At 38.7% G+C, this 14,079-nt stretch overlaps 7 protein-coding genes across 7 annotated transcripts; 1 reads left to right on the top strand and 6 right to left on the bottom strand.

Annotated features, from left to right (window-relative positions):
* Positions 1–263: 263 nt before the first annotated feature.
* BX664DRAFT_113602 (uncharacterized protein) lies at positions 264–1,165 on the bottom strand. The gene is made up of 2 exons (XM_051539725.1): positions 941–1,165; positions 264–880 (listed from the first exon to the last, which is right to left on the bottom strand). The coding sequence occupies exon 2, from the start codon at positions 718–720 to the stop codon at positions 352–354; it is 369 nt and encodes a 122-aa protein (XP_051402200.1). The 5' UTR covers positions 721–880; positions 941–1,165; the 3' UTR covers positions 264–351.
* BX664DRAFT_260428 (uncharacterized protein) lies at positions 741–1,124 on the bottom strand (the record flags this gene model as incomplete). The annotated part of the gene is made up of 2 exons (XM_051540631.1): positions 741–880; positions 980–1,124. Coding segments are annotated over 2 exons (285 nt in total), but the record flags the coding sequence as incomplete, so codon positions are not given.
* A 111-nt stretch (positions 1,166–1,276) lies between the features above and the next one.
* BX664DRAFT_358151 (uncharacterized protein) lies at positions 1,277–2,379 on the bottom strand (the record flags this gene model as incomplete). The annotated part of the gene is made up of 2 exons (XM_051548006.1): positions 1,878–2,379; positions 1,277–1,756 (listed from the first exon to the last, which is right to left on the bottom strand). Exons 1-2 carry the CDS (start codon positions 2,106–2,108, stop codon positions 1,277–1,279), a joined length of 711 nt encoding a protein of 236 aa, XP_051402199.1. The 5' UTR covers positions 2,109–2,379.
* Positions 2,219–2,715, bottom strand: BX664DRAFT_313766 (uncharacterized protein; the record flags this gene model as incomplete). Its single annotated transcript, XM_051542637.1, has 2 exons — positions 2,219–2,558; positions 2,612–2,715. 2 exons carry the CDS (start codon positions 2,713–2,715, stop codon positions 2,219–2,221), a joined length of 444 nt encoding a protein of 147 aa, XP_051402198.1.
* A 483-nt stretch (positions 2,716–3,198) lies between these two features.
* BX664DRAFT_330489 (uncharacterized protein) lies at positions 3,199–4,454 on the top strand (the record flags this gene model as incomplete). The annotated part of the gene is made up of 2 exons (XM_051544980.1): positions 3,199–4,100; positions 4,168–4,454. Coding segments are annotated over exons 1-2 (847 nt in total), but the record flags the coding sequence as incomplete, so codon positions are not given.
* A 6,310-nt stretch (positions 4,455–10,764) lies between these two features.
* Positions 10,765–11,476, bottom strand: BX664DRAFT_330479 (Co/Zn/Cd cation transporter-like protein). The gene has a single exon (XM_051544979.1). It carries the CDS (start codon positions 11,413–11,415, stop codon positions 10,786–10,788), a length of 630 nt encoding a protein of 209 aa, XP_051402196.1. The 5' UTR covers positions 11,416–11,476; the 3' UTR covers positions 10,765–10,785.
* Positions 11,477–12,708: 1,232 nt separating this feature from the next.
* BX664DRAFT_113542 (uncharacterized protein) lies at positions 12,709–14,065 on the bottom strand. The gene has a single exon (XM_051539724.1). The coding sequence runs from the start codon at positions 13,771–13,773 to the stop codon at positions 12,868–12,870; it is 906 nt and encodes a 301-aa protein (XP_051402195.1). The 5' UTR covers positions 13,774–14,065; the 3' UTR covers positions 12,709–12,867.
* Positions 14,066–14,079: the final 14 nt, after the last annotated feature.

The raw sequence follows: 14,079 nt of genomic DNA, 5'->3' as shown, positions 1-14,079 counted from the left end.
AACAGATACATTTGAACGATTTTACTACAAACCATCATCACAAGCATCAACAAGCACTGCCATCAGCAAATCAATTTTTTCTACAACAGTACACATCGAATGTCGGAGTGGAGTCAACAAGGATTAATTTAGGAACGAAAAAGAATCCTATAGTTGACGAAAAGAAGACAAAAGATGTGGTACATACCCGCCCATGGTACCGTTCCTTTTGGTAAAAAAAAAAAAAAAAAAAAAAAAAATAGTTAGTTTTTAGTTAGCTTTATCCAACCTCCGAAAAAAAAAATTGATTGATATATGCTAGCTTAGAAGAGATAAAGGGGTAATATTATTTGTTTTATTATATACACTAAACTATTGTGATCGTTTTATACATGGTCTACGACATCGAAATTTCTTGATGACCTTGATATTTTTAAGGATGTCGTGACGAGAATATATTTCAACCTTATGACTAATATCCACTACCACTTCTCGTATGGACTTATTCAAAGATATGAATAACTTGATATCATCGGGATTTGTTGACAATCCGGCATAGTCGATTACCACAAGGCGAATTTGTCGAGCGGATTTTGTGATCTTGGCGATTAAATCTAGTGTATTACCAGAGCAATCGTCGAAAGCATATGGTGGAGTTGTTGCATCCCGTTCGGCAGTTGGGTCGTAGGCAGAAGTGCTGTAAGACACAAATACATCTTCACATAAGAGCTTCGTCTTCATCTTGTAGATTTGGAGATTTACTAGCTTTTTTTTTTTTTGGTTGTGTCAGGTTCATGGGTATTTGATTTTCGTACGTAACCAACAGTACATTTGGTGGCCATTGACGATCTGACCAGTGATCTATATTCCTGAATATTTGAAAGATCATCCCAAGTAAAATCTAATCAAAATAAGAAGAATATTTTTAATAAAAAAAAAATAGATACTTTCCTGGTATTACCTCTGTAAACTTTTTTGACAACATTGATCAATCGGCCACGTTTTCTTTTTTTATTAGATTGCTTTCGAATAGTCGTGCCCCATGAGCCATCTTTTGACATCCACGCGGAAAGGTCATCTGATGTGACAGTATCATCTGGAATATACGCTGAGAGGAGGCGTTGTATTTGTATAAGTCTTAAATAAGAACGAGATAAAACGTAAGAATTTTATTAATAAAACTTAGTTGAAGAGAAAACGGAGCAAGTCCTAAAAAAACTCTTTTTATGAATAAACTATCAGATTACTCTGTAATCTGATCTCCACTATCGGATTATCAATATTTCTAAACCCTAATTTAAATCTTTATGTGTTGAATTACCACATGTTTCATCACTGGACATTCCTTGCGAATATGTCCTGCCTGTCTGCATTGATAACATACTGGTGGAGCACCTTTAAATGTAGCAGGAATATATCTATCCCAATGAGACATATATAACATTCGTTGCAGCGGGCGGCATTTCTTGTCTACACCATCATCATTGGTGTCAAGGAGGATAGATATTTGACCTTCAAAGAAGTTTCCATTCATCATCTTCTTGATTTCACATACTTTGCCATAAAATTTCATCGATTCAAGTATACCTTCTTTTAGCACTGATTGTTTCTTAGGCACATAATTTAGAAACACTCTAGTCATGCGGAGTGGTTGAGTTGATCCATGAAGTCTGGTAGGACTTGCCCTGTAGTTGACTTCGTTGATAATAATTCCTTTTTCAATCGCATCACATGCATGTTGATTTTCAACAAAAGTTACTTCCAATAAATATTGCCTCTGGTGTTAGAACCAAAGCGGTTCAGAGGTGTAACCCCATCAATAATTCCCACTTGGTCTTGGATAAGAGTATATGCCTCCGTGAGCGTGGAGAATTCCCTTTTGGTAGCTCAAACAGAACCGCTTCTTCTTCCAACGTTTGTTGAATGATCTGTTCAGCTCTATGGATTCTTATTTGATCCTTCAGGTGTTCATCTTCATAGAGGGTCACCGCAGTATAGTGGATCTGATCACTCATCAGATCCCTAGAATTCATGGGCGCTGGGACCTTTGCCTGAAGTCCCTTCGCCACCTTCTGTGCCCATGATTCATCATTCGCATGATGATGGACATTAATTCCAGGACTTGTCATTTTTGCCGTGAAAAAGCTCGGAATTGATACAGCAGACTATCTGGATGTACTAGACTGTGAATATGTAGTTTTGGATGGTGTTTTGATATAAAATAGTAAAGTTGTAACGCTTAAATGGTTTTGCCAGTGGTGGTAGTAATCTTTAAACGAAAGAGAAGTGCAAGATGGCTTTTTAATTCTGTTGCCCCAATGAACGGACGGTAACAGATGTGACAACTAAGTTTGAGAGAGACAAGAGTTGCCATGGGTACAGGTAATTCGAAGAATGTTGGAGAGATACCAAGAAAAAAAATAGCCCCTAAAAATCCAGACGACCTTGGGCGACCTTGGGCGACCTTGGACGACCTTGGACGACCTTGGACGACCTTGGACGACCTTGGACGACCTAGGAGCTGACCAATCAAAAGACGGCGTTTGGATTTTGTGTTGAAACGTTGCCCAATCATAATGCTTAAAAGCACGGCAATATGCTGACCAATCACAAGAAGGCGGCAAAAGCTGACCAATCAGAACGCTTTATCCGGTGTAGTAAAATTTTGCGTGGTGCATCGGTTTCTGCAGAATTTAATTCTCCGCTTGATTTTTCACTGTTGAAAGTATTTCTCATATTTAGTGACTTCTGAAGCGGCCTGTTACAGTATTCCTAATTTTGAATTCTAGAGAATGGGATTTTCTATATCATAGAGATCTTGAGAACAGGGCTATTTAAATTTTTATACTTGATAGAAATTAACGCGATTGGAATCCATATATGGGAATTATATAATATAAATTTAAAATAGGAAATATATATTTTTGAATGACTATATATGGTAATTCATTTCCTCCAGGGATTTTCAATTTCTTTTTGAGGTATTATTTTTTATAAATTTCCAAAAACATAATATTCAAATATAATTACCATATATGGTTTCACGTCTCTGCATTTCCTATGTAATATAGGTTTAGAAATTAGTATCGCAAGAAGGTCAAATCTTACAGATGAACGCACCAATTGGCAGACACTCGAAAGCAGGATCAGCTACCCAGCCACTTCAGAAATCTCTAATTTCAGAAACGCTTATAAAACAAAAAAAAATAATTTCAAAAATGCTTTCAACAACGAAAAATCAAGCGGAAAAATAAATTCTGCAAAAGTGCTCTCTTCCCGACTAATCTCACTTTTGGTCGGCTAAACGTTTATCCATAGTATAACAACAAACAACTGGCAACAGCAACAACAACAACCGGTAGTCATGTCGAACATGGACATGGACATTCCTTCAGGGGAAGGTCCCTCAGACATAGGTCAACGTTCGTGGAGTGTCGTAGCTAAATCTGGGCTCAAACACAAACGGATCCCAAATGGACTTCCTCGAAAAGATGAGTTTGGTGTCAAGGAACGACTGGAATACACAACATTGTGGGAAGAAGACGACATTAGTCAAAAAATGATTGCACGCAAGGCAGCTGCGATCCTCCAATGTGCTACTTACACTGAGGCAGTGTATTTTGAATTGCGCAAACAAGATTTCGATCACTATACCGAAGCTTTTGATCTAGTGGCCAAAGAAGTTGGGCGTTTGAAAGGAGCTCGTCGAGTAACTAGGTACAGCTATCAAACAAGTACTACACTCTTGATCGAAGTACAATTTGTACACCCTGCTGACAGAAAGAAGGCCATCCAACAAGGGGTAGTATGCAACAACATCCTTTACAAAGGTACTCCGGCTAATGAAGGCACATCCGATCAATTAGTAAGATTAACTTTGAGTCAACTTCCCTATTTTCTTCCTGACGATGTTCTTTGCAAAGAACTCCTCGATGGTCTACGACGCTATGGCAAAGTTTGTCAGATCAAGAAGATAACTAATCGTGGATACTTTGAAGGTGACGCTCTGGTACTCCTAGATACCAAACCCATTAAGGACATTCAATGGCAAACGCTAGATCGTAGACTCTATTTAGAACCATGGGATATGGAAGTGAGTGCTTCATACCGTGGTGCTCCTCCTATTTGTTTCGGGTGTAAAGAATCAGGTCATATTAGAAGAAACTGTCCCCGAATGGCAAATGTTACCTGTTACAATTGTCAAGGCAAAGGTCACTATGCTCGTCATTGCAAAGAAAAAACTCGGTCAGAAAAGGAAGCTTTGGATGAATACGTTAGACTAGCAGCAATTCGTGACAATGAAAAGAAGGTGGAAGCAACAAACCAGACAAGCAACGACCAGCATATGAAGGAACACAGTGATAAACTTCGCACGAACGTGACAACAAACGCAAGCATTGTCTCATTGGATGCGAATACTACAATGCCTGAAGGAATTGATGAACAAATGGTAGAAGAAACTTTCGATGAAAAAGAAAACGATGAGAATATTGTTATTCCCCAACTACCCCCTAATAAGTTGGAAGAATCACACAGTCACCGCCACAAAGCACATCAGCTGATGAAAACATATGGTCATGCAGCCAATTTTGGCATGTCCCGTTTTTCTCCAATCAGGACAGCTAATGTAAGAAAATCCATACAAGCAAAACGTCGAATGACAAGTAGACATACACCAGCATCCAATTCCTCCACGTCAGCTAAGTTACTTGCAATGTCTCAATACGATATCATACCGGAGTCACCTACCACTAACGAAACCAATGACCGTCAGGTCAATGAGTAATCACAAATTACGCATTGCTTCTTTGAATGTACGTAGTATATTCAAAGAAAACCACCCTCAACATCAACGCCATTTCACCTCATATCTTCGATCACGACATTTAGGCATAGACATTTTATGCTTACAGGAATTAACATTATCTCGCGACACTCACTTACACGACAAATACATCAAGCAACTCACTTTTAATTTTCCAGGAGCACAATTACTTTTATCAAAACATTGTGCAATCATTCTTCTCAATACAAAATATGATATGTTGAATCAAGCTGTTTCAAACGACGAACGCTGTATCTCAACTACGATTATAGATAAAACAAATTCAAAGATTGGCATCAATATAGCAAACATTTATGCACCAGCACAAACATCATCAACAACAAAGAAACATTTCTATCAACACATGCGCGATTGGCCAATCTTTAAAAATCTATCGCATGAAGACTGGTTCTTAGTGGGGGATCTCAATGTTAATCTTCATCGCACCATCCCTATCTGGTTAAAACATTGGAATACTTGGAGACACCAACACTTCACGGATCTTAATGAAAAGGGATCCTTTACCTTCCATAGGGGTGATTATCGCTCCACCATTGATTACATTCTCTCTTCACGCCATATAACCTCCCGTGTGACTAATTTTCAACATCGCTACTTACCATCCAATTGGACTGACCATCACCTTCTGCACGTGGATTTTCTTTTGGACAAAGTGGACATAGGTCCAGGCTGTTGGCGTTTAAACCCTACTATTCTTACCCAGTCCTCATATGTTAATCTACTAAAACACATGTTATACCTTTTCTTCTCTCAGTCCACGGAACATGGCAATGCAATTACAAAATGGGAATCCCTAAAAACCATGGTACAACTATCAGCCAAAGACTTCAGCCTCCATTCTCAAAGTGCAACAAAATCCAAAATCCGTATACTTGAAAGTGAACGGGCAGACATTATGGCCAACTTGTCTAATAGATCCAACAACTCACTATCTTCCTCATCCACCAATTTGCAACACCGGTTACAACACATAGAGAAAGATTTGGAAGAGCATATTGACCGTCAAACAGCACAACTACTATTACGATCAGCTACAAGATGGCGAGAAAAAGGTGAACGAAACAACAAGTACTTCTACAGGGTGATCAAACAACGTACGATACAACAGACCATTCTATCTATCAAGTCCTCCCATACTGGACAGTCCACCAACTGCAATAGCGAGATCCTCCATGAAGCTAGATCCTTTTACAAACAACTTTATACACCATCACCTGTGAATCATTCAGCTATTGACCAACTATTGGATGCTATCCCAGCACAATGTCGACTCGAAAGAACTAGTGCAGATCGACTAATCAGACCTATCACAGTAACAGAGTTGGACGATCTGATTAAATTCGCACCACTTGGCAAAAGTCCTGGCTTGGATGGATTACCTTTTGAAGTGTACAAACTGGTGTTCTCTATTTCTTTGGATGCCAAAAAGTTGTTTTGCCAGGTAATCGACGAAGCCATGCAAGGCAGTATCCCTTCCTCGTGGATGATGACAAGAATGATCCTACTTTTTAAAAAAGGAGATCCTGAACTTCTTCAAAATTGGCGACCCTTATCGTTGATAAACACCGATGCCAAGTTATTCACCAAGTTACTTGCAAACCGCCTGAATAGTTATCTACCAGATATAATCAATCCTTATCAAACCGGATTCCTGCCTGGACGATTGATTTCAGATAACGGATGGGTATTACAAGCCGTTATGCAACACTATCAACGCATCAACAATCAAGAAGATATTCCAGCAGTGGCTGCTTGTTTTGATCAAGAGAAAGCATATGATCGAATACATCCAGAATATTTAACACGGACACTGTTACACTTTGGTCTACCAATGGTTTTGGTCAAGACATTGCAGCACCTTTTCTTTGACACGGCGATCTCTTTATCCATCAATGGCTGGAATGGTGCACCTTTTTACCAACGGCGAGGATTAAGGCAAGGAGACCCACTGTCCCCTCTGCTTTTCAACTTAGCTTTTGAACCTTTTCTACGATTAATTGAAACTTCCCCCATCATTCGTGGTATCAGTCTTGACCATCCTCAAGTGATTCCTATTGGCAGACAACGACATATGATCAAGACTCCAGCAATCGCACAAAAGGTATCAAGCTCCATCAAGCTCCTGGCATACGCAGATGACTTACTTATCTTCTTTAATGATACTAATGAGTGGACAGAAGCGTTAAAATTATTCGATTTATACAATCAAGCATCCAATTCAAAAGTCAACCTCCAGAAAACATATATTACCTCGCTTTCAGGAACCGCACACGACGATTGGATAACCACTTGCCGTTCTTCGCAAATCATATGGCACGATAATGACAGTGACAATGCCATCACGTATTTGGGCTATCCGATATACACGTCGACACACCAACTTGACAGCTTCCTTGATAACTTATACCTTCAACTAGTTAGACACATCAATCATTTTCGAGGGCGTCATTTATCAGTACGAGGATCTAGTTTGGTTGCTAATTCCATGCTATTGTCACGGTTATGGCATATATTGCGCGTAGTATCAGTCCCTCCCAAATGGTTACAACAGGTACAAACAGAAATTCGCAAATTCATCTATCCTTTCTGGCCTGCTCCGTCCATGGATACAGCGTGCCTACAGAAGAAATATGGTGGACTAGGTATTGTTAATCTTTATCATCAACAATTGGCGTTACAGCTACTCTACCTACAAAGACTTCTTCGACCCCTCCAATCGCATGATTTCTGTACACCAATTGTGCTAGACCTTTTTCGATATTACATTGGAATCGAATCAAGCCACGAAGTGTTTACCAACTACAGGAAGATCAAAATGTTAACCAAAGGATTTAATATGATTACTTCCTTAGGAAAGCTCATAGCATCTTTACCTCCTCTACCGCCAGCGTTTGGTACTGATCCACAGGCAAGTGACAACTGGATGATCATTCTCCCTGGCAAAGCAACAACAACAGTTGAAACAGCATCTCCGCGAGCGTTACGACAATATTTCCATCCCCAGTACCAATGGTTCATCTCGCCACCTCACCCTCCATTACAAATTCCTTTGGGATGGCGAATATCAACAAAGATATGGCGATCTTTCTGGCATGTTCGTATTCCTCATCGGGCAACAACGGTATGGTGGCGCCTACTACATGGGACAATATCTACAAAAGAAAAATTACATCGTTTCATGCCAACGGTTCACGAGTCACCAATGTGTTCTTTTTGTGACCTTGCAATAGAAGATGTCTACCACTTTTTCCTTGGGTGCACCGCGAAAGATCACATCTGGAACGATACATGGTCAGGTCCATCATTTCCTCCAAGCCAAGGTCAAATTTGGAATCTCATCATAGAACCTTCATTCTCTAATATGAATACTCTATCGTGGATAGGACGGGTACTCGCTACTATATGGACCTATCACTGGCGTTGCACATTCGAAAAACAAACATGGGACAAACACTTGGCTCGTACAATATTCCTAAAGACTATCTGATGTCTCGTCGTTCGGTGGCAGGATATATCGTTCATTGACTTTCCTTCTCCCCGCATTCAAAACCGAATATTAACTAACTAACCAACCTAGTTAGAATATATAAAACAAAAAGAAAACAGTAGAGCGCCCCCCTAGAATATTTGTTTTAATTTGTAAATCAGGAGAGAAACTCCCACACGGCCTTTGAATAAAACAAGTCTTTTCCCTACAAAAAAAAAAAAGAAAAATAAATTCTGCAGAAACCGATGCACCACGTAAAATTTTACTAGCACTGGACAAAGCGTTCTGATTGGTCAGCTTTTGCCGCCTTCTTGTGATTGGTCAGTATATTGCCGTACTTTTAAGCATTATGATTGGGCAACGTTTCAACACAAAATCCAAATGCCGTCTTCTGATTGGCCAGTTTTTTCCCGCCTCAATATGATTGGACAATAAACTACCGTCCGAGATCCTTTTGATTTTGTGCTGACTTTCAATTGTTTGCCAACTTTCACCCCAAGTGAAATTAACCAATAAAATTGCTTTTCCCGTTGCCAAAGTAACCCATGTAAGTGAGAATAAATAATCCTTCTTTTCTCATTTTCCTTCCTTTCTCCTACAATGTTATTCCTGACATCTCCTTACATTAGGAAGAGGTATATATTAGTCAGTTGGTTCTCTGACAGCAAAAAAGGCATAGAAAGGCAAGCGAATTAATAGCTTGTTAAATGAAGATAACAACTTAGTTCACACATTTATATACTCACAGCATTAAAATGGGAAAAACGAATGAACTCGATTCAGTGATGATGTCGGGTGGTTATTGATATGAAACAGAGCACGATAAAGGAATAAGACAGTAGCAAGCAACTATGGTCAACAGTAATCAGGACCAAAAAGCAAAAGCAGATCCCTCAGCAGTTGGATTCAAACGATACGTCGCATCCTTTGGCAATTCATTTTCCCACTAGAAACACTACTGTTATGCTCGTACATGAAATCATTTCTTTATTTAAAAACATGAGTGTTCACTAATAAAAAAAAGTTGTGGAGAAAAGGATAATATACGACAGATCGAGAATACGATGAGACTGTTGGTAGTGTTTCTATTTGAGTAAAATTGAATGAGACCTTAAATGACAGGAAGCTAAGATACCTGAATTACACGACGTTTATGATCTAGATACGACGTTTGGGTAAATCAGAGGGAAAACTACATACCTAATACTTGAAAAAGACAAACCTTGACGTTGAGAAGATCATCACCCTGAGAGTGTTTTATCATGTCGTTTATTTGTGATTTTCCATTGATTACTGTCCTTTTCTTATCAGTATAATACTTTTTCGTTGTAATACACCTGCCAAATTCAGCTTCCACAATGTCCGTGCCAGGCACCATGTTCTTACAGAGAATTCTCAGGTCCATTCTGGACGCGGTGGGTACGTCAGCCTTCGATATTGTGTCCCCCCTATTTTGCGTTCAAGCGAAAAAAAAAAAATGGTGAGTGAACGATGTATGTAATGTAGTAGAAATATACCAGTGATTGCATAACCCAGATTCTCGAAAAGTACCTGGAATCCTCCTATTGCAAACGGATACAATTCAGTGATTTCTTTCTTCATGACCCCCCGAAACATATGGCAAAAGATTGGCTGGTATGCCTCATCTGCAACATCTGACCAAACAACTACGAAGACTTCCGCCAATAACGATTGCAACTCGATGGTCACCATGAATGACAGGCTATGTTCCTCTTTTACGCGCCCTCAAATTGGAACCAGCTTCTGACAAGATTTCTATTCCCTACAGCAGTAGTTCGTGACATAAATCCCCACTGCTTTATTACGAATGGTTGTCAATCAGTTTTCGTAGAAATAAAATAACGTATTTATATCTAAACTATCGTATCAAGGTTGTGATGAAGGAGAACAAAAGAAGAAGAAAAGAGAAGGTGGGAAAAAAAACAAAAAAAAAACAGAAGGGAACAAAAAGGACAAAAGAAGAGGAAGTAAATAAATAAAACTCAGAGTCGCTGCATGATTCTTGACATAAGGTTCTTGAACGAAGTATAAATTTGGTCACCAATCTTAAATATGATGTGATGATATTAGTATCACGTATTGCTCACCACGTATATATATACTTCTTCAAATAAAAAGAAATCTTTCGCAGACTTGCTCTCGTCTCTTTTTTTAGTTTTGCCACAACCTACACCAATTCTACATAAAGGTAATTCCACTAATCGTATCTTTGCTCTGGATCTACCACCACCAGTTACAATGGACTCAGCTCTTCCTTGCAATAAGGATAGACGCTTTTCCTTAATTCACTGTTCAGGTGGTAATTTTTCCGAGCACTAGACTTACTGGTTTTCAATAAAAAATGATCTAGAGATCTTATTTGGTGTTGATATATGTCTTGCGCAAATTACCGCCTTATGAAACCTAACCAAATCAATATTCATACATGCATCGTCCGAATGATGTTTTTATTTCATTTTTTTGAACAAGAACAGCCTCCATCAAACTTCTTAGATAAAGCCCATGATATCATTTCATAGGATTCCCAACCAAAAAACAATGCTAACACAAGTGCAGCGGCTGAATCCACCCACCACCCACCTTTCCAGAAATAAAATATCATGCTTCCAACGAACAACACGCATGTTATCCTAAGACACGCGAAAGAACACTTGGCTTCGCTTTCCAATGTGGATGAATTTAGCCGTTTAGCTAGCCACCTTTTTGTCAACCAGAGAATTGCCATTACAACAATGCTCACACTCGAGATAATGATTCCCGGAAGAGTGCTTTCAGGATGTGCCATTTTAGATAAATTCATACAACTAACAACAATTGTTCCAATGGTTAACAAAAGAAACATGATCCCTATTCCTAGAGTAGCAAACTTGTCCCGTTTCGACGTTACATTGGTACTTGCCATTCTCCATAACACTAAGCTTGCTGATACAACTTCAACTAATGAGTCGATTCCAAGGAATAAAAGACTAGACGAGTCCGATTCAGAGCCAAATGTGACAGAAATGATCCCCTCTGCTACACAATACAATATTGTCAACGAACAAACGACAATGGCAATGTATTCATAATGCTTGGTATTCATAATGCTGAATGTTGTTTTTTATTGTAATAACGATGGAGAAGTTTCCCTTTCAAAGCCCTCCTAAAAAGAAGAGACCCCTTAAAACAAAAAGATTGTACTTTTATCTCCACGTTGCGCCACATAAAACAACTGATAGGGTCATTCCGAAAATGGCAATGCTAGGACAGGACGAAAAAGATCTTCCTGATCTACCTCCCCTGAATTCAAGACATCCAAGGATTGGCTAACAAGGGGCTTCTCAATTTCCTTTGCTGATGTATCCCTGCCGATCCTGAAAAGAAAGTTGTATATAGCACAATGTATATTTCTCGAGCTAGATCATGCCTCAACGTAGTTTCATGGCGTTTTCTCTGTATTCAGTCTTTGTTGGACTAAACTAATAGCAACGCTTACGAAACAAATCTGCCATCCTGAAAGATATTATACTTGAGGCACTAATTGGGAAAATATCGTGTTGGAAAGCATAAACGCGTACTGTCCCTTAGAACAGTTGATCGGATAAAATAATATAAATATAATAAAAGAGACAAATCAGAGATACGGTGAAATGGTTGGTAGTGTTGTGATACTAATTGGTCTTTTAAAGACGAAATAAAATAAATGAGATTCTTGCTGGTAGTTTTATTAGAAGAAAATACTTATGAATGTTTTAAAAAACTAGGGTGAATTTATATGTGTGATCTGGATTGTTGTATTTGTATAAGTCTTAAACAAGGACGAGACAAAACGTAAGAATTTTATTAATAAAACTTAGTTAAAGAGAAAAAGGAACGAATCCTATAAAAAACTCTTTTTATAAATAAACTATCAGATTACTCTGTAATCTGATCTCCACTATCGGATTATCAATATTTCTAAACTCTAATTTAAAATATTTATGTGTTGAATTACCACACACGTATTTGACTATTTCGCGTTTCTTTTGCTTGCATAAATGATAAACGAGATTTACTGCACCATCTATCAAACGAAAGGTTTGATTTGTTGTTGAAGAGGGTCGTGTGACAGTTGATCACTTCATGAATAGATTTTGTTGATATTGATTTTTTTTGATAAACAATGTCGTTGTTCAGATCTTCCATTTGGTATACTTCATTTATAAAACGAATTACTTGAGCCTCGGTTTCTGAATATGTGGATTAGTATCGGCTTTTACATGTCACTTGTTCTGCAACTTACGTAATTCAAGTCGTTTTCTCTTTCTTTGATAAGTTTTCTTGCTGCTACTGCGTACGATTTGTCTTGAAATCTACTTACGGCTCCTTTTCTGTTTTTTGATGAATGTTGAGTCATGGTAAAATTTTATGAGGGCTTGTCGCACGGAGGTCCTATACGAATGTTCGTTAATGATAATATCTTGATTTACAGCTTCCATATAACGTCTTTGAGTAGCTCCCCCTAGTTTTTCCTCAATTTTCAAAACACTATCCCTTGTTGACGAATTATGATTGTTCAGCTTTTTCTTTTGTTGAGTTGCCATTGGTAGTATTTATTTCTTGATTTGTTGTTTATGTCTTTGGCGTTGACTTTCACTGCATTGACATTTAGTAAGGATCTTCTGGCATCCCTATCTTCATCTAGCAGGTCCTCCAGCGGTTGATACTTGTTTGATAATAATAGAAATGACCCTGCTTGGTGTTTGGTCATCTTTACTGCTTTCGCCATGGTTACCACTCCAGGATCCACACCGTAGTAAGTAACTGGTTTTGTTACTGCTGATGCCGATGTTGATGCTGTTACTATTACTGATGATGACGACGAAGGTGTTATCGAGCTTGTTGATGATAATACAGGCACGTTTTTGTTATCCCCGAAGCAAAATTGGTAGATCGCCGATTTTTCTTTCTTTGTTTTTGACAACAGCGTTAATTTTTCAACTAATTCCATATAGTGTTCGTCCCGTTCACGTTTTAATTGTTTTTGCTCCTCAATTAAACTTTGTCGCTCACTTGATTCACATTGTTTCAGTTGAACTTTGCTTGCTTTGATAGCTTGTCGAAGGGTTGCTGCATTTCTTCGGATTTCACTGATTCTTTTTCTTGCCGATGCTGCTTGGTTGTTCAGTTCCTTCATTTTGACATCATATCCACTTGAGTCTAGCTTTCGTTTCTTGCGTTGATGGCTAGAACTCGATGGTAATACTGCTGACTTCGCGGTACTTCCTGATTGCCCAATGGCCTGTAGACGCACTATACCGAAGGAAGTGATCATTAATCTGTTGTCGAATCTGCAATTCCTGTCGCTGCACGCCTTTTGAATTTCCTGGATATTGAAACAAGCATCGAAGACTTCGCTTGGATTTGCCTTGGCTTTCATTTCACTGTTGATTAGGAGACCGGTACTTGTATTGACCTTCATATTGTTAAACAGAGATGATTTCAGCGCGTGATATAAGGATGTCGTGTCTAACGTCAGTGCATGTCATGTTGATGGCTTTGTCTCCGGTAAAACCTTTCGACAGAAATGTGAATATCCCCTAGAGCGCAGGATACCATTGCACGCAAGAATAATAAACACACCAGGAAGAATATGCGAATCGACTCCTATATCGCCAATGTTGGGAAGAACAAAGTTTTTGAAGAAGATGTAAATTTTCATAACTGAGGCTGCTTCCGAGAGTTGTAGACCAGAGAATTTTTCTTGAATAAAAGTTTCGTTGACTAT

The sequence above is a fragment of the Halteromyces radiatus genome (genome assembly GCF_025201355.1).
Source record: "Halteromyces radiatus strain CBS 162.75 chromosome Unknown BX664scaffold_3, whole genome shotgun sequence".
Lineage (NCBI taxonomy): Eukaryota > Fungi > Mucoromycota > Mucoromycetes > Mucorales > Cunninghamellaceae > Halteromyces > Halteromyces radiatus.
This window is presented reverse-complemented; position numbering and strand designations above follow the sequence as displayed.